The sequence below is a fragment of the Macaca thibetana genome, chromosome 1 (assembly GCF_024542745.1).
Source record: "Macaca thibetana thibetana isolate TM-01 chromosome 1, ASM2454274v1, whole genome shotgun sequence".
Taxonomy (NCBI): domain Eukaryota; kingdom Metazoa; phylum Chordata; class Mammalia; order Primates; family Cercopithecidae; genus Macaca; species Macaca thibetana.
This window is the reverse complement of record NC_065578.1, coordinates 135850625-135874595: the sequence shown is the minus strand read 5'-3', so window position 1 is coordinate 135874595 and position 23971 is coordinate 135850625. Positions and strand designations below refer to the sequence as shown.

At 37.5% G+C, this 23971-nt stretch overlaps 2 protein-coding genes across 24 annotated transcripts in view; one reads left to right on the top strand and one right to left on the bottom strand.

Moving 5' to 3' along the window:
- The window catches only part of SNAP47 (synaptosome associated protein 47), a 779054-nt gene that overhangs the window by 151810 nt on the left and 603273 nt on the right, over positions 1–23971 (top strand). The gene's annotated exons all lie outside the window — the stretch shown is intronic.
- Positions 1–23971, bottom strand: part of CDC42BPA (CDC42 binding protein kinase alpha) — a 332162-nt gene that overhangs the window by 262377 nt on the left and 45814 nt on the right. For 22 of the 23 annotated variants that reach the window (XR_007719261.1, XM_050757123.1, XM_050757286.1 and 19 more), the window contains exon 2: positions 10167–10258. Coding sequence is in view for 21 of the 23 variants with exons in the window: in XM_050757123.1 (XP_050613080.1) it covers positions 10167–10258 (92 nt within the window). In the remaining 2 variants the exon portion in view is untranslated. Of the gene's footprint in view, positions 1–10166; positions 10259–23971 lie in introns of those variants that run through there. The other variant, XM_050757276.1, reaches the window with a different exon arrangement.

Here is a 23971-nt window from a genome sequence, read left to right as displayed (position 1 = left end):
AAAAGACCCGTGTTAGTGAAGTTATAAAGCAACTGGGACCTTTATACACTGTTGATGGGAATTAACCACTTGGGAAATTATTTGGCATTATCTACTAAAGCTAAATAAGCCTATCCTGTGACCCAGCAATTCTAAATTTATATCAAACACAAATAAGTGCTCATATCTCCCAAAAGATATGCACAAAAATGTTCATAACAGCATTATACATAATGGCCAAAAACCATAAACAACTTGAACACCATTAATAAATAACTTGTGGCATGTCCATATTAAGAAAAATACTGTGAACCAGTGAAAAACAAGAATGAATTACAAAAGTGTACTGTTGAGCACAAGAAGCTAGAAACCAAAGCGTATATATTACATAATTCCATTAACATAAAACTCAAAAGCAAGCAAAAAAAAAAAAAAAAAAAAAACCTAGGGTGATAGAAGTCAAAATAGTTAACAGAATAGTTAATAAAGAAGTGATTATTCACATGGCAGGGGGAGCAATGGGAGCCTATCGGAATGCTAGAAATGTTCTATATCTTGAACTGCCTGATGGTTTATACAAGTTCATATAAACGTGAAAATCTGGCTGTGACCAGTGGTGAAGCAAGGTAGTGGAATAGAAGCCTACACCATTCAAGCTCCCCCACACCATGCTGGAACAGCAAATTTTAAAAGCTATCAGCAAAGAGAAAAGCACTATCACAAGAACCAAAACTCAGGTAAACAATCACAGTACCTGGTTTTAACTTCGTATCTTGAAAAAAGGCATTAGGAAGACAGGAGAAACAGTCTTGAATCATGGATGCCACCCCTATTTCCTATTCCCTGGCAACGGCCATGAGGTAGAGAGAGAGAATATACTTCAGGGAGGGAAAGCACAGACACTCAGTGCTGCCCTGTCACAGTAGAGAATGAAGCCCTGCTGGACTCAGCCCAGTGGCCATGCTTGGAGGGGACATTTGACTAGCTCTAGCCAAAGGGGAGTCACCTATCCCAGCAGGTCAGAACGAGAGTTTCCCAGCAAGCATCACCACTGCAGGCTGAAGTGCTCTGGGGTCCTAGGTAAACTTGAATGTCAGTCAAGTTGTGTTCTAACAAGGACTCCAATTCCTAGGCAACCCCTAGTGCTTGGAGCCAGTGAACTAGGGTTGCACATGACCTAGAAAGGCATCAACTGTCCATCCCCCAACCCAGGCAGTGCAGCTCACGGGAACCAGAGTGACTGCTTCCTTCTGCTTAAGAACAGGAGAGCAAAGAGTAAAGAGGACTTTGTCTTGCATCTTTTGTGGGTTTTTTTGTTTTTTTTTTTTTGAGACGGAGTCTCACTCTGTCGCCCAGGCTGGAGTGCAGTGGCGCCATCTCAGCTCACTGCCAACCTCTGCCTCCCAAGTTAAAGCAATTCTCCCGTCTCAACCTCCCCAGTAGCTGGGACCACAGGCACGTACCACTTCACCCAGCTAATTTTTGTATTTTTAGTAGAGATGGGGCTTCGCCATGTTGGCCAGGCTGGTCTCGAACTCCTGACCTCAGGTGATCTGCCCACCTTGGCCTCCCAAAGTGCTGAGATTACAGGCGTGAGCCACCGTGCACAGCCCCGACTTTGTCTTGCGTTTTGGATACCAGCTCAACAACACTGGAATCGAGCATCAGGCAGACCCATGAGGCCCCCATTCCAGGCCCTAGCTCCCCGACGACATTTCTAGACATGCTGTGGGCCAAAAGGGAACCCGTTGCCTTGAAAAGAAGGATTCGGTCCTGGCAGGACTCACCACCTGCTGACTAAAGATTTCTTGGGCACGGAATTGCCATTGGGCACCAGCAATACCCAGGGAGTATGCCGTGGGCCTTAAGGTCTGAGGCTACTTGCTTCAAGTGAGATCCAGCACATTCCCAGTTGTGGTGGCCACCAAGAAAGACTCCTTCTGTTAGAGAAAAGCAGAGGGAAATGTAAAGGGAACTTTGTCTTGCTTTCAGGTATCACAGTGGGGCAGAGCAAAAGGCAGGCTTTTCAGATCCCCAAGTCCAGCCTCTTGGACACCATTTCTGGACTGGCTCTGGGCCAGAGGAAAGCCCACTGCCTAAAGGGTGAGTCCCAGGCCTGGCAACATTCACCACAAGCTGACGGAAGAGCTTTTGGGCTTTAAGTGAACACTGGCGGTGTGGCCTGGCAGAACCGCTCATGGACCAGTCATGGTGCTGGCCACAGAGAGGGGCTCCTCCTCTACATGTGGAAAGGGGAGAGAAGAGCGGGAAGGACTTTTTGTATTGTGGTTTGAATGACAGCACAGTCATAGTAAAATAAAACATCAGGCAGAATGCTAAGGTTTTGCTATGCTGGGCTTCAGGTCTGACCCAGCACAGTCCCAGTGATGGTGGCCACAGGGGTACTTGTATCACCAAATCCCCAGAGTTCCAGGTGGCTCAGCACAGAGAGAAAGACTCCATATGTTTGGAAGAAAGTAAAGGAAAAGAGTAAGAGTTTTTGCCTGGTAATCCAGAGAATTCTTTTGGATCTTATCCAAGACCACCAAGGCAATACCTATACAAGACTGCAAAAACCACCGTGTTACTGGCCTTTGGGCCCAAGTCCCTTCAAATACCTGGAATGCCTTCCCAAGAAAGACAAGTACAAACAAGACCAGACTGCAAAGTCTATAATAAATACCTAACTCTTCAATGTCCAGACACCAAAAAACATCTAAAAGCATCAACACTATCCACAAAAACCTGACCTCATCAAATGAACTAAATAAGGCATCAGGGATCAATCCTGGAGAAAACAAAGACACATGACATTTCAGACACAGAACTCAAAATAGCTATTTTGGGCCAAGCACGGTGGCTCACACTTGTAATCCCAGCACTGTGGGAGGCTGAGGCGGGTGGATCACTTGAGGTCAGAAGTTCGAGACCAGCCTGGCCAACATAGTGAAACCCCATCTCTACTAAAAATACAAAAATTAGCCAGGGGTGGTGGTAGGTGCCTGTAATCCCAGCTACTCAGGAGGCTGATGTGGAAGAACCCGGGAGGCGGAGGTTGCAGTGAGCCAAGATCACGTCACTGCACTTTAGCCTGGGCAACAGAGCGAAACTTTGTCTCAAAACAAAAAGCTATTTTGGCCAGGTGCAGTGGCTCATGCCTGTAATCCCAGCACTTTGGGAAGCCAAGCAGGCAGATCATTTGAAGTCAAAGACCAGCCTGGCCAACACGGTGAAACTCCATCTCTATTTTAAAAAAAAATACAAAAAGTAGCCAGGCATGATGGTCCAAGCCTGTAATCCTAGCTACTCAGGAGGCTGAGGCAGGAGAAGGGCTTGTAGTGAGCTGGAGGTTGTAGTGAGGCGGAGGTTGTAGTGAGCTGAGATGGCACCACTGCACTCCAGCCTGGGCAACAGAGTGAGACCCCATCTTAAAAAACAATAGCTATTTTGAGGAAACTCAAAGAAATTCAAGATAACACAGAGAAGGAATTCGGGATTCTATAAGACAAATTTCACAAACAGATTAAAATAATTAAAAAGGGGGCCAGGCGTAGTGGCTCATGCCTATAATCCCAACACTTTGGGAGGCCAAGGCAGGCAGATCACCTGACGTCAGGAGTTCGAGACCAGCCTGGCCAACACTGTAAAACCTCATCTCTATTAAAAATACAAAAATTAGCTGAGCGTGGTACGCACCTGTAGTCCCAGCTACTTGGGAGGCTGAGACAGGAGAATTGCTTGAACTCAGGAGATGGAGGCCGTAGTGAGCCAAGATCACACCACTGCACTCCAACCTGAGTGACAGAATGCGACTCCATCTCAAAATAAATAAATAAACAAAAAAATAATAATTTTTAAAAATCAAGCAGAAATTCTAGAGTTGAAAAACGCAACTGACATGTTAAAGAATGCATCAAAGTCTCTTAATAGCAGAATTGATCAAGCAGAAGCAAGAATTACTGAGCTTGAAAATGGGCTATTTGAAAATACACAGAGGTGACAGAAGAAAAAAGAATGAAAAGCAATGAAGCACATGTATAAGATCTAGGAAACAGTCTCAAAGGGGTAAATCTAAGAGCTATCGACCTTAAAGAGAAGGTAGAGAAAATAGGAGTAGAAAGTTTATTAAAGGGATAATGAGAGTACTTTCCAAATCTAGAGAAAGATATCAATATTCAAGTACAGCACAGTTCGTTAAGTACTAGCTAGAGCAATTAAACAAAAGAACAAAAGGATGCCCAAATTGGAAAGAAAGAAGTCAAATTACCCTTGTTTGAAGATGATATGGTCTTATATTTTGGAAAACCTAAAGACTCCACACATACACACACACAAAATCTTATTCAAACTGATAAACAAATTCAGTAAAGTTGCAGGATACAAAATCAACATAGAAAAATCAGTAGCATTTCTCTATGCCAACGATGAACAACCTGAAAAAGAATTCAAAAAAGTAATCCCATGTACAATAGCCACAACTAATATTAAATACCTAGAAATTAAATCAGGCAAAGAAGTAAAAGATGTCTACAGTGAAAACTATAGAACACAAATGCTATGGTCAAATGGTATAAGAATAAAATGCTACTGTTTATTTGTCCCCTACAAAAATGTAAAAATCCATCAAGTTACGTATGTGTATTTTTTAATTGAAGTATATAAACATATATATGTGAGGTATGTGCACACATGCACACACACCTCAATATACTGATGAAACACTGATGAAAGAAATTGAAGAGGACACAAAAAACTGAAAAGATATTCAATGCTCATGGGTTAGAAGAATCAATACTGTTAAAATATCCATACTGCCGAAGCAATCTACAGATTCAATGCAATCCCTGTCAAAATATTAATGACATTCTTCACAGAAATAGAAAAAATAATCCTAAAATTTATATGGAATTACAAAAGACCCAGAATAGCCAAAGTTATCCCAAGCAAAAAGAATGAAACTGGAGGAGTTATATTATCTGACTTCAAATTATACTACAGAGCTACAGTAACCAAACCAGCATGGTACTGATATAAAAACAGACACATAGATTAATGAAACTGAATAAAGAACCCAGAAGGAAATCTACATACCTACAGTGAACTAATTTTCAACAGCGGTGCCAAGAATGTTAGGGAAAACACAGTTTCTTTAATAAACGGTGCTGGAAAAACTGGATATCCATATGCAGAAGAAGGAAATTTGATCCCTATCTCTCACCTTATATCAAAAACAAATCAAAATGGATTAAAGACTTAAGTCTAATACCTCAAAGTATAAAACTACTAAAAGAAAACATTGATGAAAATCTCCAGGACACTGGTCTGCACAAAAATTTCTTAAAACACAGGCAACCAAAGCAAAAAATGGACAAATAAGATGACATCAAGTTAAAAAGTTTCTGCACAGCAAAGGAAACAATCAACAAAGTGAAGAGACAAGTCACAGAATGGGAGGAAGTATTTGCAAACTACTCATCTGACAAGGGATTAATAACCAGAATATACAAGGAATTCAAACAACTCTAGGAAACAATCTGATAATCCAGTTTTTAAAATGGGCTAAAGATTTTGATAAAAAAGACATACAAATGGCAAACAGGCATATGAAAAAAGTGCTCAACATCACTGATCACCAGAGAAATGCAAATTAAAACTACAATGAGGTATCGTCTCACCCCAGTTAAAATGACTTTTATCCACAAGTCAGGCAGTAACAAATGCTACTGAGGATGTGGAAAAAAAGGAGGAAATGGGGATGATTAATGAGTACAAAAAAAACAGAATGACCAAGACCTAGTATTTGGTAGCACAACAGGGGCACTGTAGTCAATAATAATTTAATTGTCCATTCTGAAATAACTAAAAGAGTACAACTGGATTTTTTGTAACACAAAGGACCAATAATAATTGTCCATTTTGAAATAACTAAGTACAACTGGATTTTCTGTAACACAAAGGATAAAGGCTTGAATGCCTGAATGTCCATTCTGAAATAACGTGGGTATCCAATTTTCCATGATGCAATTATTAAGCATTGCATGTCTGTACCAGAATATCTCATATACTCCATAAATACATAAACTATGTACCCACAAAAATTAAAAAATAAATAAATAAGGCCGGGCATGGTGGCTCACGCCTGTTAATCCCAGCACTTTGGGAGGTCAACATGGGTGCATCACCTGAGGTCAGGAGTTCGAGACCAGCCTGGCCAACAAGGTGAAACCGCATGTCTACTAAAAATATAAAAATTAGCCAGGCGTGGTAGCAGGCACTTGTAATCCCAGCTACTTGGGAGGCTGAGGCAGGAGAATCACTTGAACCCGGGTGGTGGAGGTTGCAGTGAGCCAAGATTGCACCATTTCACGCCAGCCTGGGTGACAAGAGCAAAACTCCATCTCAAATAAAAAAATAGAAAATAAAAAAAGAATGCTATGGTCAAATGGCATAAGAATAAAATGCCATTTCTTGTTTTGTACCCTAAAAAAATGTAAAAATCCATCAAGTTGTATGTGTGTATATTTTTTAAAACTGATGTGTATGTGTATACCACAATATACTTCAATTTTTTTTTAATTTTAGAACCTCAAAAAAATATTTTTTCAGACAAATAAAATCAGAAAATTTGTCATCAGCAGACTTACATTGAAGAAATACTAAAGGGGGCCAGGCACAGTGCCTCATAACTATAATCCCAGCACTTTGGGAGGCTGAGGCAGGAGCACTGCTTGAGCCTTGGAGTTTGAAACCAGCCTGGGCAATGTAGTAAAATCCCATCACTACAAGAAAATTTACAAATTAGCCAAGCATGCTGGTGCACATCTATAGTCTTAGCTACCCAGGATGCTGAGGTAGGAGGATCACTTGGGCCCAGGAATTCAAGGCTGCAGTGAGCTATGATCATACCACTGCACTGCAGCCAGAGAGACAAAGCAAAACTTTGTCTCTAAATATAAAACAGAAATATTAAAGGGAATGTTTAAGTCAAAAGGAAAATGATCCCAAAGGGAAGTACATGAATGTGAAGAGCAGAGAAAATATAAATATGTGGGTAAACCTACATAAATAGGTACAATATATGTATATTGGGGTTTCAAATATATATGGAACTAAAATACATGACAGCAATGACCAAAAAAAAAAGGTAGAAATTGGGTAAATGGGAATTGGCAAAATATAAATTTACCAAGGATACGTGTGGTAATCACCAGGGGAACCCATAAAAGAAGATAAAATTGGGAGGTATAATTTAAAATATTCCATTAATCCAAGAAAAAGCAAGAAATGAGAGAAAAATAACACAAAATGAGTAAAACAAATATAAAACAAAAACCTAATTATATTCTACTGAACAGGAAACATACCACATGTTTATAGAAAGCTAAAACTAAAAGGACAGAATAAGATATTTAATGAAAATACTAATAAAAAAGAGTTGGAGTAGTTCTACTAATATCAGATTAAGGAAAATTTACATCAAAAAACTCTCGAGATAATGGGAACACTCCATAATGATGAATGAGTTAATCACCAGGAAGATATAATAACTGTACATATGTTATCAGCAAAAACTGAAAGAAATGAAGAAATCCTCTCTCAGGAAATGACAGATCAAACTGAAAAAAACAGAAAGTAAGGATGTTGAAGATTTAAACAAGATTTTGAACTTGACCTAAGTGATATTTACAGAACACTGCACAGCAAATTTCAAAGGATTCCAATCACATAGAGTATGTGTTCTAACCACTTTTAAATTACATTATAATAATAATAAAAAAACAAACTAGAAAATTTTCTAAATGTTTAGAAATTTTTTTAATGGACTTTAAATTCATACATCAAAAAATAGAGATTTAAAATCACACTGTATTTTAAGCAAAAAATATATACATATATATGACATATCAAAATATGTCTGCTATAGCTAAAAATATATAGCCTTAACCACAGATTTGAAAAGAAGGGCTAGATATCAATGCTATTTCAAAAAATCAGAAAAACAATAGCAAGTTAAAACCAAAGAAAATATTATAAAGTGCAGAAATTAAATAACCAGAAAACAAATCTACAATAACAAAATTCAAAAGGCCAAGTTAATTCACGGAAAAGATAATAAACTGATAAACCCCTAGCAAGAAAAGTTTTAAGACAGAAATGATCAATACAGTAATAAGTTTTAAAACTTAGATGAAATGGATAAACCTAGCAAAACCTAGCAAAACTAATACATATATACAAGTCATTTTATTTCCATTAAAGAAATTAAACATATTATTTAAAACTTTTTCACTAGCAACCTCTGGTCTCAGAGGCTTCACCAGTTAAGTCTTGTAAGCATATGAGGAAAAAAATAACAACAATCTTCACTAACTCTTCTGGAGAGCAGTAAAGGGGGGAACATTTCCCTCTTCTTGTAAGACCAGCAAAACCAAGATACCAAAATCTGATCAGAACATTCGAAGTAGGAAAATTACAGGCCAATTTATCTTAAGAACATAGGTGCAAAGATCCTAACAACACAGAAAAAGCACATGAAGTCCATTGGTACATACAAAGGGGTAACATATCACAAGCCAATTGGGCTTATTTTAGGAATGCAAAGATTGTTTAACATGTGAAAATATAACAGCCTAATTCAACACATTAATAAAGTAAAGGAGAAAAACCATGAATGTCCCAAAAGATGCAGACAAAGTATTAATAAAATTCAACAAAATTCCTAATTTGAAAAGTATAACAAGGTATAAGATCAATAAAATTAAATTATACTTCTAACTACTACCAAGAAAACAATTAGGAAATGAAATTTCACAAACAATTCTAATTAAAATAATATCAAGAATATCACATATCCAGGAATAAATCTGCTGAAAGATGTGGTCTTCTATACTGAATGAACACTACCAAACAGTATTGAGAGAAACTTATAAAGCCCTAAATAAATGGAAGAATATACCATGTCTATGGATTAGCTAATTCAGTAGTATTGTTAAGATGCCAATAAACTGCAAACTGATCTCCAGTTTCAATACAAACTTAACCCAAATTCCTGGAAAAGACAGAGAGAGAGAGAGAGAGAGAGAGAGAGTGTGTGTGTGTGTGTGTGTGTGCGCGTACATGTATGTGTATTTTTTTTTTTTTTTTTTGAGACGGGGTCTTTGCTCTGTCACCCAGGCACGAGTGCAGTGGCCGGATCTCAGCTCACTGCAAGCTCCGCCTCCCGGGTTCACGCCATTCTCCTGCCTCAGCCTCCCGTGTAGCTGGAACTACCTGCGCCCGCCACCTGACCGCCACCTCGCCCGGCTAGTTTTTTGTATTTTTTAGTAGAGACGGGGTTTCACCTTGTTAGCCAGGATGGTCTCCATCTCCTGACCTCGTGATCCACCCGTCTTGGCCTCCCAAGGTGCTGGGATTACAGGCTTGAGCCACCGTGCCCAGCCGTGTATGTGTATCTCTACGAGTGAGTAGAAACTGAAAAACTGATTCTAAAATACTATGAAAATATCCTCTAGGAGGCCAAGGCAGGCAGATCACTTGAAGTCAGGAATTCAAGACCAGCCTGACCAACACAGGGAAACCCCGACTTGACTAAAAATACAAAAATTAGCTGGGCCTGATGGCGGATGCCTATAATCCCAGCTACTCAGGAGGCTAAGGCAGGAGAATCACTCGAAGCCGGGAGGTGCAGGTTGCAGTGAGCCGAGATCACGCCACTGCACTCCAGCCTGGGCAACAGCGGGAGACTCCATCTCAAAAATAAACACATACATACATACACAAAATAAAATACTATGAAAATATCAGGGGAGGAGAGATGGGAGAGGGGTAGAAAAAGGAAGTCGGAGTTATACACACTACCAGGTATCAAGATTCCTTATATACTAGAATAAGACAAATAAATAGACCAACAGAACGAAAGAGTCTAGAAACACACTCATATTTACATTGACATATGAAGTACATATGAAAACATGATCTTAAAAAAAAATTCCAAGTAGAAATATTTCATTCAACACTTTATTTTCTGAGCAATTGTATCAATCACAACAGCACAATCACATCAATCACAACTTAACAAATATTGTTTAACAAGTAACAAGTAACAATACTTGTTAATTTCTCTCACAACTGTGTTCAACAGCTACCAAAACAATTAGCAGACCTTCTATCAAATCTTAATCTCTTACCTCCCCAAAAGCTCCTCGACCAATCACCTTTAATATTTCAAAGTCTTCTCTATGTAATCGCATTTGTTTCACTTTAGAAGTAAATGGTTTAGCTGAAATGAAAGAGCAATATCAATTATTTTCTTAATAAAAACGTGATGCAAATTAGATATAAATAATGGTGTTTCTTAGTTACACAAAAATTCAAATTATTTAAGAATTGTCAAAATACTTAAAAATTCCAAACTATATGAGAATAAACAAATTTGATTTCCCTAAGAAAACAATATTTTCTTTTATTTCTTACATATGAATTACATTTTTGGTGAGAAATATATGTTTAAACTCCAAATAACATGAAAGAATGCAAAGCAAGGGGGATGTAAAAATGAGACCAGTTTTAACATTCTATCAGCATTAAATATATATTTTAACACAAATGTATAAAAAATAAAAGCAGATTTCACAGCACCAGAGAGCTCTTCAGCAATTCCCACCAAGTAAATTCATATTTCTTTCACATTCATTTGTTCTTTCAAAATGCTTCAGCAAACGTCTACAGTATACAAAGCATGGTGGCAATGACTGGAGTTTTTAAAAAGTTGATTATGGATATGATACTTTCCTTCAAGAAGCTCTTAGTCTTCATTCAAGAAAGACAAGTATGCATATATGCAGACACAAAATTTAGTAATGTCATAAAGTTTTAAGTGCTTCAGAATTAGTGAGAACACTAATTATGTGGATACTAATGCTTCACACAAAGGAGATAACAGATAAATTGAACCTTGAGAACTAAATAGAATCTTGCTCCTTTGCCTGGGTTTGACTGTGTAGATACACCAGGCAAGAGGGAACAATATAAGCAAATGAAGACAGGCAAGGAAGTGAATTTGGGGTGTTAATGGTAAATAATCCATGGTAAAGAATTGTGAGAAGAAATGCAAAGAAATAAGAGCTAGAAAATGGAAAATGCTTTGAATTTCATTAAAGGAAATTAGATGCAATCTTATTAATATTTTAACTGGTAAATTAAAATTTGCTAATGATTAGAGCGATTATATATTCTGCTGCCTGTAAGAGAAGTTTAGACGTGTCTCCTTTCCTCTCCTCGGGTCTGTCTTTCACAAAAAGGAATTGATATGATTAAAGGATCATAATACATGGATGTAGCTGTCTTCTCCTCTCTTCCTTCCATGGAGACAGAGTGTGATAAGATCAAAGATATGTATTTGAGCATTAGGGGAGTGAAACAGATAGGTCATACAGTTTGCTCTGATCTAGAAGTATGCATTTAGCCCTAACTAGCTTCGAAAACGGGTATTCCGCACTGCTTAGTCAAGTCTACTAGAGATTTCTGTATTCGTGTTTTGTAAGGAAAGGAAAGACAGAGAGGATTTCCATGTGGAATTCACACAACAGTGAAGAGAAAGAGAAAAAAATTAGCTGAACGTGATGGCACACGCCTGTAGTCCTTAGCTACTCAGTAGGCTAAGGCAGAAGGATAACTTGAGCCCAGGTATTCGAGGCTGCAATGAGTCATGATCATACCACTGCACTCCAGCCTGGGCAAAATAGCAAGATCTGGTCTTTTAAAAAGCAGTAATAACAGAATTAATAATAACAAAATTCTATTTGCAATAGCATTCAAAAGAATAAAGTACTTAAGGATAAATTTAACCAACAAGGTGAAAGACTTGTACACTGGAAACTACAAAATATTGCTAATAAAAATTAAAGAAGACTTAAATAAATGAAAAGACATCCAGTATTCTGGATTGGAAGAAGACTTAATATTGTTAATATGACAATATTACCCAAAGCAATCCACAGATTCACAGCAATCCGTATCAAAATTACAATGGCATTACAGAAATAGAAAAATTCATCCTAAAATTCATATGGAGAGAGAGAAAAGACAACCCATAGAATGGGAAAAGTATTTGCAAATCATGTATCTACTAAGGAATTAATACCAGAATATATAAAGAACTCCTACAAGTCAACGACAAAAAACCCCACATCAAAAATGGGCAAAAGTTTTAATAAACATTTCTCCAAAGAAGATGAATAAAAATGAAAAAAGAATGAGTTTATGTCCTTTGCAGGGACATGGATGAAGCTGGAAGCCATCAGTCTCAACAAACTAACACAGGAACAGAAAACCAAATACCACATGTTCTCACTCATAAGTGGGAGATGAACAATGAGAACACATGGACACAGGGAGGGGAACAACACACACCAGGGCCTGTCAGGGGGTGGGGTCCAAGGGGAAGGAAAGCATTAGATAAATAACTAATGTGTTGCTTAAAACACAGATGATGGGTTGATGGGTGTAGCAAACCACCATGGCACATGTATACGTATGTAACATACCTGCATGTTCTGCACATGTATCCCAGAACTTAAAGTAAAATAATATATACATGTGGTGAAGATATTAAAAAATGGCCAATACACATATGAAAAGATACTCAACATCACTAATCATTAGGGAAGTGCAAACCAAAATCACAATGAGATACCACTTCACAACCTCTACAATAGTTGTAATTTTTTAATTAATTAAATAAAACAAAACAAGTGATGAGGATGTGGAGAAACTGGAACCCTCATACATTGTTAGAGGGGATATAAAATGTTACAGCTGCTTTGTAAAACAGTTGGGTAGTTCCTCAAAAAGCTAAACATAGATTTACCAACATATCCCAGCAATTCCATTCCTATGTACCCAAGAGAATCAAAAGAGATTCAAACAGATTATCTGTACAATTATGTTCATGGCACCATTATTCACAGTAGCCAAAAGGTAGAAATTATCCAAATGTCCATCAAGAGATGAAGAGATAAACAAAACTTCCCTCCCCTTGGATCCCACCCCCTGACAGGCCCTGGTGTGTGCTGTTCCCCTACCTGTGTCCACGTGTTCTCATTGTTCATCTGCCACTTATGAGTGAGAACATGTGGTATTTGGTTTGTGTAGCTCACAAACACACACACACAACAGTATGTTAAGCAGCTTTAAAATGAAGTTAAGGTATGATACATGCCATAATGTGGATGAATCTTGAAAACATGCTAAGTAAAATAAGCCAGGCATTAAAAAGCAAATATTTCACTTATATGAAGTATCTAGAATAGGCAAATTCATAGAGACAGAAAGTAGATTAGAGGTTACTAAAGGCTGGGGGACAGGAGAATGAAAAGTCAGGGCCTAATGGTTACAGAATTTCTTTGGATAATGAAAACGTTTTAGAGACAGATAGTGATGGTCATTACATAACATTATAAATATAAATTAATGCCACTGAATTGTACATGTAAAAGTGGTCAAAATGGCAAATTTTGTTATTTTACCACAATTTTTAAAAATTAGTAAGATATCAAAACCACTGAATTGTACACTTCAAACAGGTGAATTGTTTGGTATGTCAATCACGTCAGTAAAGCTGTTTTAAAACAAAATAGGAAGATGCTGGGCACAGTGGCTCATGCCTGTAATTCCAACACTGTAAGAAGCCAAGGCAGGTGAATCACCTGAGGTCAGAAGTTCGAGACCAGCCTGGTCAACATGGTAAAACCCTGTCTCTACTAAAAATACAAAAATTAGCTGGGCGTGGTAGTGCGTGCCTGTAATCCCAGGTACTTGGGAGGCTGAGGTAGGAGAATCACTAGAACCCGGCAGGTGGAGGTTGCAGTGAGCCAAGATTATGCCACTGCACTCCAGCCTGGGCAATAGAGTGAGACTCTGTTTCAAATTAAAGAAGGAAGAAACCCTTTTTAAAAATTACACACAACTTTGACAAGGTGGGTGAAACCTTTTTTAAAAAAATTACACACAAGTTTGACTAGGTGGGTGATACATACAGGCCTATTAGAACTAAAAATGGGGCTGGGCGTGGTTGTTCATACCTGTAATCCCAACACTTTGGGAGGCCAAAGCAGGCGGATTGCTTGAGTTCAGGAATTCAAGACCAGCCTGAGCAACATGGCAAAACTCTGTCTCTACAAAAATACAAATATAAAAATGGGCCAGACACAGTGGCTTGTGCCTACAGTCCCAGCTGCTTAGGAGACTGAAATGGGAGGGCCACTTTAGCTCAGGAGACGAAGGCTGCAGTAAGCCTAGATGGCGCCACTACACTCCAACCTGGGCAACAGAGTGAAACCCTGTCACAAAAAAAAAAAAAACTAAAAATGGGAGCCTGACTATCCCCCCAAATAATTATAACACCAACCTTCTATACTTAAAAGAAGCTTTGATTTCTACTATATCACAAAATCACAAAACAAAGGTATCCTTAAACTGAAACCTAGTTCCCCTACTCAGGCTAAATCAGAAATTCAGGAAAAGTGTGCTGTAGAGCTGACATTTCAGGTAAATTATACCTACTGATTATTCTAATTTGGGGTAAATATGAACATGGAACAATAAATATTAAAAAATATTAAGTGTCTATAGAGGGGTATATAGTTATCTTGTCATATGATGATACCCTAAGTAGTATGAAGAAAATGAACCAAAACAATGCTAAGGGTTATAAAAATCATTACTGAGTACTGCATTCATAATGTCTGAGATAGTTTAAAAGATGCCTTAACAAGTTACAGCTGAGAGCTCAGAAATTCAATGATAGAACCAAAAGAATCATGTATCAATTACCTGAATATTTCTTATTTCTATGCTGCATTTGAAAAAAAAACTGATTATACATTCAACTTATTCCCAAAAAAAGTTCATTAGCAATATTTAACAAAGTGCTTTTATACAAAGATATATTCTACAAAATTATATCCACCAAAACGTCCATTTCAAGCACACTGTATGATTAAAATAAATTTGAATATAAAAGACAAATTGCAAAAGACTTTATATTCATTACAACAATTGAAAAAGATAATAATAATCACTACACTATTGCCCTTGACAAAAATCAAGGACATATAAGGGACCAATCAGATCTGTTGTACTGGTAGATAAATGACATGCTATTCTGAATATGCTATCAGTGTTATTTCACAAAGTACTACATCATCTCATGATAACAATACCTTTACTTTCTTCAGTGCTGTACACTTAAATGACTTCACTTGTGGCACACACTTTCTGAGGTATCTGCCACATCGCCTCTCTTTTTCTGAAAATCTCCCCCTCAGTTCTCAGGGGTGGGCCAAGTGCATATTGTGAGGCCCCATTTAACTAGTCAGAGTTAACTGAACCAATATGGAAACCTGACCTAAGCTGGGGGACAATTTAAAACCTAACTCAGCATCAGTCCACAGATGATTACAAGAATTAACATACAAACTCAGCAAGTGTTGAGGCAAACATCATACTATGACGCTAAAAGCGAAAGAGAAAATCAGTTCCACATAATGAAAGAGGAAAAAAAAGCAGATGCATACAGAAAGGCAAAGACAATGAGTAAAGGAAGTGTTCTGACAGTTTCCTTATTCCTGGGGTTCTGGTGATTCTTGACATTTGACTGCATCCCTGCCTTGTATTCCCCGAACAACCCTGAATCTTACACTAAATAATTGGTTTTCAGCTCACAACCAGACACAGTGAGCTGCCAAACTAATACATAATTTAGTTATCATAAAATCTATAAGGTACATATTATTAACCCTCATTAACATAATAAGGCCTAAAGATAGTATGTGACTTGCTGGCCTAAACTTGACTAGTAAGTCACAGTACTACTATGTACTGTGAGCTAGCTCACAGTAGCTAGCTCAGGGAAGGACACACCAACTTACAAGTAATAGCTTAGAAGTAGTAGTTTTACGTAAATTATGACAACTTGTCTAAACTTCATGAATGTGATATAAAAATAAATAAATAAAATAGAATCCTTGAATCATTGTCTTAATGTACTCTATTTTTAAAAGTACTTCTTGGCCAAAAAAAAACAAAAACAAAACTGGTACTAAGAACAAACTTCCTGTGTGATAATAATAATCTCAGCAGGCATTATTTTATTGGGAGCCATCTAGGCCAAGTACCATACCAAGAACTTCCCATTTTACAGGAAAAAAAAAAGAGAAAGGTTTAGAAAGATAATATAAATTCCTGAATATTACATACCTAGTAAGTGGCAAAGACAGGATTAAAACTCAGATCTATCAGGCTCCAAAAATCTTTCCAATATAACAAGTTGCCTCTTTATTCCCAAAAAGTTTGTAATAAACACAGATGCTGAAATTCAGACATTCAAAAATGAAATAATTCTAAATTAAATTAAAAAATCTCTTTGAAACTGAAAAGAACAAAGTATGTTTCTATCTGAGTTCCTAAAACACTGCCTGGGGTTCATTGTATACTGTTTAATGAACAGATAAATGAGTAATTCTAGAAGAAAAAGAACTCAAAGTTCCAATACAAAATGTCTGGTATACCTTGCAAGGTACATCTTTCTTCCTGCTCTATGTAGCCCAAGATCCAAAAACAGAGTCTCCTTCAATTCTCCCATCCAACCTCCTTCCTACCTACAACTACTGGCCAGGTGGTAGGAACATAGATTGCAAGCCACTAGTGATAGCTACAATGGTGTAAGAAGGAAAGTGTCCAATAGAAAGAGAGAGTGGAAAGGCGGAGGCATAAGTGAGAAGAAAAGATGAGAAATAAAGACAGAGTCTGAAGGAGTAAAATAAGAGGCCTGGAAGAGAACAGAGAGTGCTGGAGCAAGAGATTTTAACCTTCCCTTCACCCATTATTTTCCTTCTTCCCTTTCTTCTCGAATTTCTCCAGTAGGTTTCCATTCTACCATTTTTCCTCTCTCTTATGTGCAGTGGAATAACATAAGAATCTGGAGCCAACAGTAGGGCAGGGAAAGAGAATAATAATCCATGCAAAAGGGAGACTAGAAGAGAATAGGGAAGAATGAGAAAAGAGGAGTTAATAAAGTCACGTTAAAATTATTATCAATTATGTCAGGCTCTGTGTCTAAATTCTGTAAATAAAATACACTATGTACTTTTAAAATGATATATAGTAAAAGATTATGAAATATACTGTGACTATACATTAATGAGTTAAAATATACAAAGAACAAAGTTACAGGTGGTATATTTCTGAGACTTTTTACAATCACAGACACATGAAGGTAAAAACAGTATTATTCACCTTTAAGCACCAGTATCTTTCATATTTAAATTTTTTAACAGATTGTTTTGTTTTGTTTTTTTTGAGACAGAGTCTCGATCTGTTGCCCAGGCTGGAGTGCAGTGGTATGATCTCAGCTTACTGCAACCTCCGCCTCCGGGGTTCAAGCAATTTTCATGCCTCAGTCTCTTAAGTAGCTGGAATTACAGGTGCGCGCCACCATGCCCAGCTAATTTCTGTATTTTTAGTAGAGACGGGGTTTCACCATGTTGGCCAGGCAGATCTTGAACTCCTGACCTCAGGTGATCTGCCTGCCTTGGCCTCCCAAAGTGCTGGGGTTACAGGCATAGGCCACCGCACCTAGCCTGAGTTATTATTAAACAAAGTTTCAAAACAGTCCTTGTGCATTTTTGAAACTATGTTGTCTTGACAACATAGCAAGCAGTAACACAGACCCACACATACACAAATACACATAGAAATGCTGAATAAACAGACAACCATGAGAAATTTTAAATATACAATCAAACTAATGAAGGAGAGAAGAAAGGAAGAGAAATCCCCAAGAATTAGAAATAAAGAAAAATAAACAAAACTTTAAACACAGGAATAGATGCTGCAAAAGCAGAAGTCCTGGACACAGGCGCTAACAGGTAGATCCACAAGGAACGAAGGTATCACTGGTGGCTTAACAGAGGTGGAGGACTGGAATGATTACCTCTCATTAAAACCAGGACCCTTTCTCCATGTCAGGGAATAATAAAAATTCTGATTCTTGGTCCAGTGAAGCAACCTAGGGTGTTGGCAGGGGGCAGCATAAGGGGAAAACATGAGGGATTGGAGTCTGAATCCATACTGCCCATGTGGTAAAGAAATCCTTTGGTAAAAAATATTAAATCTAGTCCCTATCCCACAGAAGCAAAAGCATTCAGAGGGAATAGAACTCATCCCAGAAAAATCTACCTCAGTCAAAAGTGAGCTCACAATTAAAAAAAAAAAAATTAAACTAAATGAGGAAATAGAACACCAAAATGGGGAAAGTTGGCAATCAAAACAAATGGGAAGATTAGTACCCCCAAGAACTCAAGAGAATAATACAATCTGAAAAATATCGTAAAGTGGGTAACAATGATTCAAGAAATGGAAGAAATACAAATGATAATGAAAGAACAGCGATTTGAAAATTAACCAAGTAAAACTTCAAGAAATGAAAAACACTGCCACTGAAATGTAATGATATATTAACATGTGCATATAGGACAAAATAATGAATTTTTAAGTCACCAATTTACTTCTCTATGCTGTTTTAAGTACTCAAACTTTTAAAAAAAATACTCTGAAGCAATAATTCAAAAACAGGGGAAAGTACAGAGGGAGAATCATACACTCCTTCAAGAATACAGTTTAAGGCTATGAATTCCTCCCATGAAAAAGCACATTTACCTCAAATTTTATATATCATGTAAAATGTTGCTAGATGCCTCATAAACTTTGACTAAGAAATAACATTCTAAACAATACTAAGAATATAGCCATGTACTCTGGCACTTATTAAGTATAAATTTAAACTAAATTATATACAATCACAGAAAATATCACGGTTAAAAAATTGGCCTTTTAAGTCACAGGATACCCTGAGAATGTTAATTCTCACATCCACAATCCCAGCATCAAGAAACTCTACCTCCTATGACACACTAGAGGAACAATAAGGAATTAAGATAGTGTTCTAATTACTGGGTGAACTATAACTATACTACACAGATTTTAAAATGTAACTCACCTGAACATTAATCTAACACATTCCCATTACTGCAATAAACTTGCAACTTTAATCACAAAGAGTTAATGAAGGTAACAAAGCAGCTACAGATTTTTAACAATTTTCATGAAATCACTTTTGGCTAGGTGCAGTGGCTCATGCCTGTAATCCTAGCACCTTGTGAGGTGGAGGCGGGCAGATCACTTGAGGTCAGGAGTTTAAGACCAGCCTGGCTAACATGGTGAAACCCCATCTCTACGAAAAACACAAAAACTAGCCAGGCGTAGTGGCACACACCTGTAATCCCAGCTACTTGGGAGGCTGAGGCAAGAGAATCACTGGAACCTGGGAGGTGAGGCTGCAGAGAGCCAAGATCGTGTCACTGCACTCCAGCCTGGATGACAGAGCAGGACTCTGTCTCAAACAAACAAGCCAATCACTTTCTCACACAGAAAAGCTAAAATATTGTAGTTTATATAATTTCTTTAATGATTACACCTGCATGGTATTTATTGGCCTCCAAACAATTGGAAATTTATTTCAACCCAGGTTCTCTTAAGTCTTCGTTATTTGTGTGTCACTCCAGAGAAAGTTAATTTATATCAATTTACACTGTAGTGGTCATGATCAGGGAAAATGATATTTTTCCACTAACTACAAGTCACTGAAGAGGCACTTCAGAACTTTTCTTTTATGCCCACTATACAAGACAAACCTTGCTGACATCTCACTATCTCGAGAATCAATTTTTTTTTCTTTTTTTTTGAGACGGAGTCTCGCTCTGCACCCAGGCTGCAGTGCAATGGCATGATCTTGGCTCACTGCAATCTCCACCTCCCAGGTTCAAGTGATTCTCTTGCCTCAGCTTCCTGAGTAGCCGAGTAGCTGGGATTACATGCGCCCACCACCATGCCCGGCTAATTTTTGTATTTTTAGTAGAGACAAGGTTTCACCATGTTGGCCAGGCTGGTCTCGAACTCCTGACCTCAGGTGATCCACCCACCTCAACCTCCCGAAGTGCTGGGACTACAGGCATGAGCCACCACGCCCAGCGGAGAATCAAAATTTAAATGAAGTATCCAGGAGTGGCCTAAAGAATGAGTGTAATCCAGATGGATCTTAGTCTAAATTTATGCCCTGCTCTTTAGTAAAGTATAGTAACTCCAGATATATGTTCCACAGATGCAATAACTTCTATTCTTTGGTCAGTGCAGAATATAATTTATACTTCCTGAAAGCAACTTTGTCTATTCATGAAGATAGCTGCTTTTTATTTGTCTTTGTCTATTTTGAATATATAATCCACAGGTTTACAGACTTTTGCAATGAATACATCTCAACTTTTATTTCATCAGCAAACATTTGAAAAGATGTTCTTTCACAGGCTATTTTAAATTCCTTGTTGGTCAAGTTAATAGTAGTGGGCAATTTTCTTATAGAAAGCAATTCCAAACACAATGAGCAGATGCTTGTGAGCTCCAATCAATAAGCTATATGCCTTGTCCTTTTCCCTGTATCTGAGCATCATGTACTGCTTTATTGTCCATGTCCCTCAGGCAACAGAAACAAGGGATTACTGGAAAGAAAAAGATTACAAGATCAGATTTGTCATTCCCCAACTCCAAAAGGCAAAACATTTCAATGGCTATGTTTTCAAATAAGATTTATATCCTACAATATCCTTAAGGTTTTCTTACTAGAATGAAACATACATTTTAGGAGAGTTAGTTGGAGTGGAGAGAAACAAGCAAGTCACAGGATTTTCAAAAAGTATAACAATTCAGTTAAGAGTATACATTAATTAATGTTGCCCTAAGTTTTATCAGTTTTTAATTTTTTTTAATTTCAAGGGAAGAGGCTTTAACATGAGAAATAAAATATATGCCAGTCCATTATCTACATATTCTTCATCTTGGCCATGAGGTCTTCCAAGCTTTCCAGAATCTTCCCGTTACCTCAGTGACAGAATCGTCTTGCTTTTTCGGAATTGTATATGCCACTGTAATTCCTTCAGCTAAGTCTGGAACTGGACCTTCAGCTAAACCTGGAATTTTTCAATTCCTCTCTGAAACCTCAGATAGCAACTCAATACCCCACTCAGTATCTTCATGGATTCTCTCTTCCTCTTCTTGTATAACCTCATTTGGGCAGTGCTGCTACCTTTTTCTTACATTCTTTCTGCAATTTCTGTCATAATAAAAAATTATTAACTGATATAATTAGAACCTCCCATCTATTTGAACTTGGGTATATTATCCTCTAGACCCTAGCTTCTCTTTTGCTCTGAAACTAGAAATACTAATACATAATTAACATTTATAAACATTCAGGAGACAAGAAAATGCCTAATAATATCCCAACAAAAATGGCATCTCTTAAACAGAAAAAGAAAAAAAAAAAACCTCAAGAATTCAGGGGGTTAAGTCTGCTTTGTTCACTATTTTAAACCCTGTTACTTTGTAAGTCACTTAAATGAGTATTTTATGTGGCAGACTACCTAGTTACCTAACAACTAATGTTCCCTTCTTCCTCATTGACAGACCCTATTTCTGGGTAGTGGCAATTTGTTTTACCCCAGAAGGTGAATTATAATTGGTATATGCCAGTCATGGTAGGTCCTTTCCCCTTTTCCATTGTTTGGTCAGGCATCTGTGTGAAAGTTGCTTTATATTATTTTGACCAATAATAGAAAGGGCCTGAGAGCTTCTAGGAAGGGTCTTTTCTCTAATGAGTAAGAACAAGGAGAAAGCCCTTTCTCGAATGCTCTCTCTCTACTCTAGATATTACCACGATGATATGCTCTTTTAGGAGCTGGCCTTGCAACCATAAAAGGGAAAACAGAAGAGCTTCAGAGACCTGGCAGTCTAACACTTTGACACTGCTGAGCCAGAGAACCAACCCTGGGATTGCCTGCCTCAAGACTTCTTATTTAGTAATAAATGTTCTTGTGTTTTCGATCACTGTTAGTTGCATTCTGTTATGACCAAGCAAATGCTTTTAAAAAATATTAAGCATGAAGTCAAAATATAATTCTATACAGTGAAACATAAGCTTACCCAGAAATCTTGCCAAGTTTATCACTAGTCTATAACTTATCTCTGCATCTGTAAATTGAAACTACATGTGTTTGTAGCACTTATTCTCAATTAGGCTATCAGAACAGGACTCATAATCTTCAGAGTAACTCCATTTAACAAGCTTGACATTTTATGTTTTGCATACCAACTTGTCCAAGACACACAACAAACTATGAAGATTAGGTAGCATTACTAGCTTCATTTTAAATAAGAAAACAAAATAATTTATGTGACCTAAATAGTCCATTTATTTACATTTTTAAACTAATTTCTGACAATTTTGTTGGCCCTTAAAATACTCAAATAAATGAAGAAACTGGGATTCACAACCAGACCGTCTAGCATGCAGTCTTTAGCATGAGGTCAGAAAGAGCAGGAAAATGTTGGTTTAAAGTTGCTGGGGAAGGCATAAAGAAGTAAAACTTTAAATGTCTATAGAAGGATATTACAAGATTAGGAAAGAAAAGTCAGTCAAATATATCACAAAAAGTTTGGTCCTACTAAGAAAATGCTTAATTTATGCATTTTTATAACAAAATAGATTTTGAATATATAAGCTCCTTCAGCCAAGAATCTGCATTTAGTGTTGAATGATAATTTATGAATGAAATCCCTACTATATCCAGTTTAGTTCTAATCTGTTACCAAAATGCATAACAGAATACATAATTCTACAAAATAAAATCATTTTAGGAATTCAATGATCTCTTAAAACGTAGATAAGATCATCTACTAGAAGACCTGTGGGGTGGGGGAAGGAATAGTATTATGATATTTTAATGTTTTAGGAATGTTTGCTGGCCCTTAAGCATTTAAAAAATGTACAATCTAATCTATATCATCTGTCACGTATGCAACTGACATAGATGTTATCAGATAAAAGGTGACAGATGCCTGTTAATGAATATCTATACCTATCAGACAGGCGATTCTCCAGGTGTATTAGTCTGTTTTCACACTTCTATAAAGATACTACCTGAGCCTGGGTAATTTATAAACAAAAGAGGTTTAATTGACTTACAGTTCCACATGGCTGGGGAGGCTTCAGAAAACTTACAATCATGGCAGAAGGTGAAAGGGAAGCAAGCACCTTCTTCACAAGGCAGCAGGAGAGCAAGCAAGCACAATGCCACTTTTAAAACCGTCAGATCTTGTGAGAACTCCCTCACTATCACAAGAACAGCAGCATGGGGGAAATCGTCCCCATGATCCAATCACCTCCTACCAGGTCCCTCCCTCAACATGCGGGGGTAACAGTTCGAAATGAGATTTGGATGGGGACACAAAGCCAAACCATATCACCAGACAAAAGACATGGCAGAAACAATCTTGGACCATTCATACTAGTAGCATGAATTGTACACCTACCATGTCCTAGGCACTGGAGTTAGTACTGATTACTTAATCAAGTATTTATTTTAAAATGGCAAATTTGTATATAAAATGTAATCTCTGAAAAGTTACATTTTTTTTAAGTTTGCCTTAAAAGAAAGCCTAATGTGGTATCTGATTGAAGTCAACAACTGTTTCTGAAGTTCAGGTGCAAAACGAAATGCAGAATCATCAAGAAAAAATGTTTAAAACACAGGTGTTTTTATTGGAACATAGCCCCATCCGTTTGTTTATGTATTGTTTTCGTTTGCTTTTACGACATAAGGGCTGAGATGAATAGCTGGCACAGAGACGGTACAGCTCACAAAGTCAAAAGTATTTATTTATTTTTTAATTTTTTTAATTTTTTATTTTTTATTTTTTTTGAGACGGAGTCGCGCTCTGTCGCCCAGGCTGGAGTGCAGTGGCCGGATCTCAGCTCACTGCAAGCTCCGCCTCCCGGGTTCACGCCATTCTCCTGCCTCAGCCTCCCGAGTAGCTGGGACTA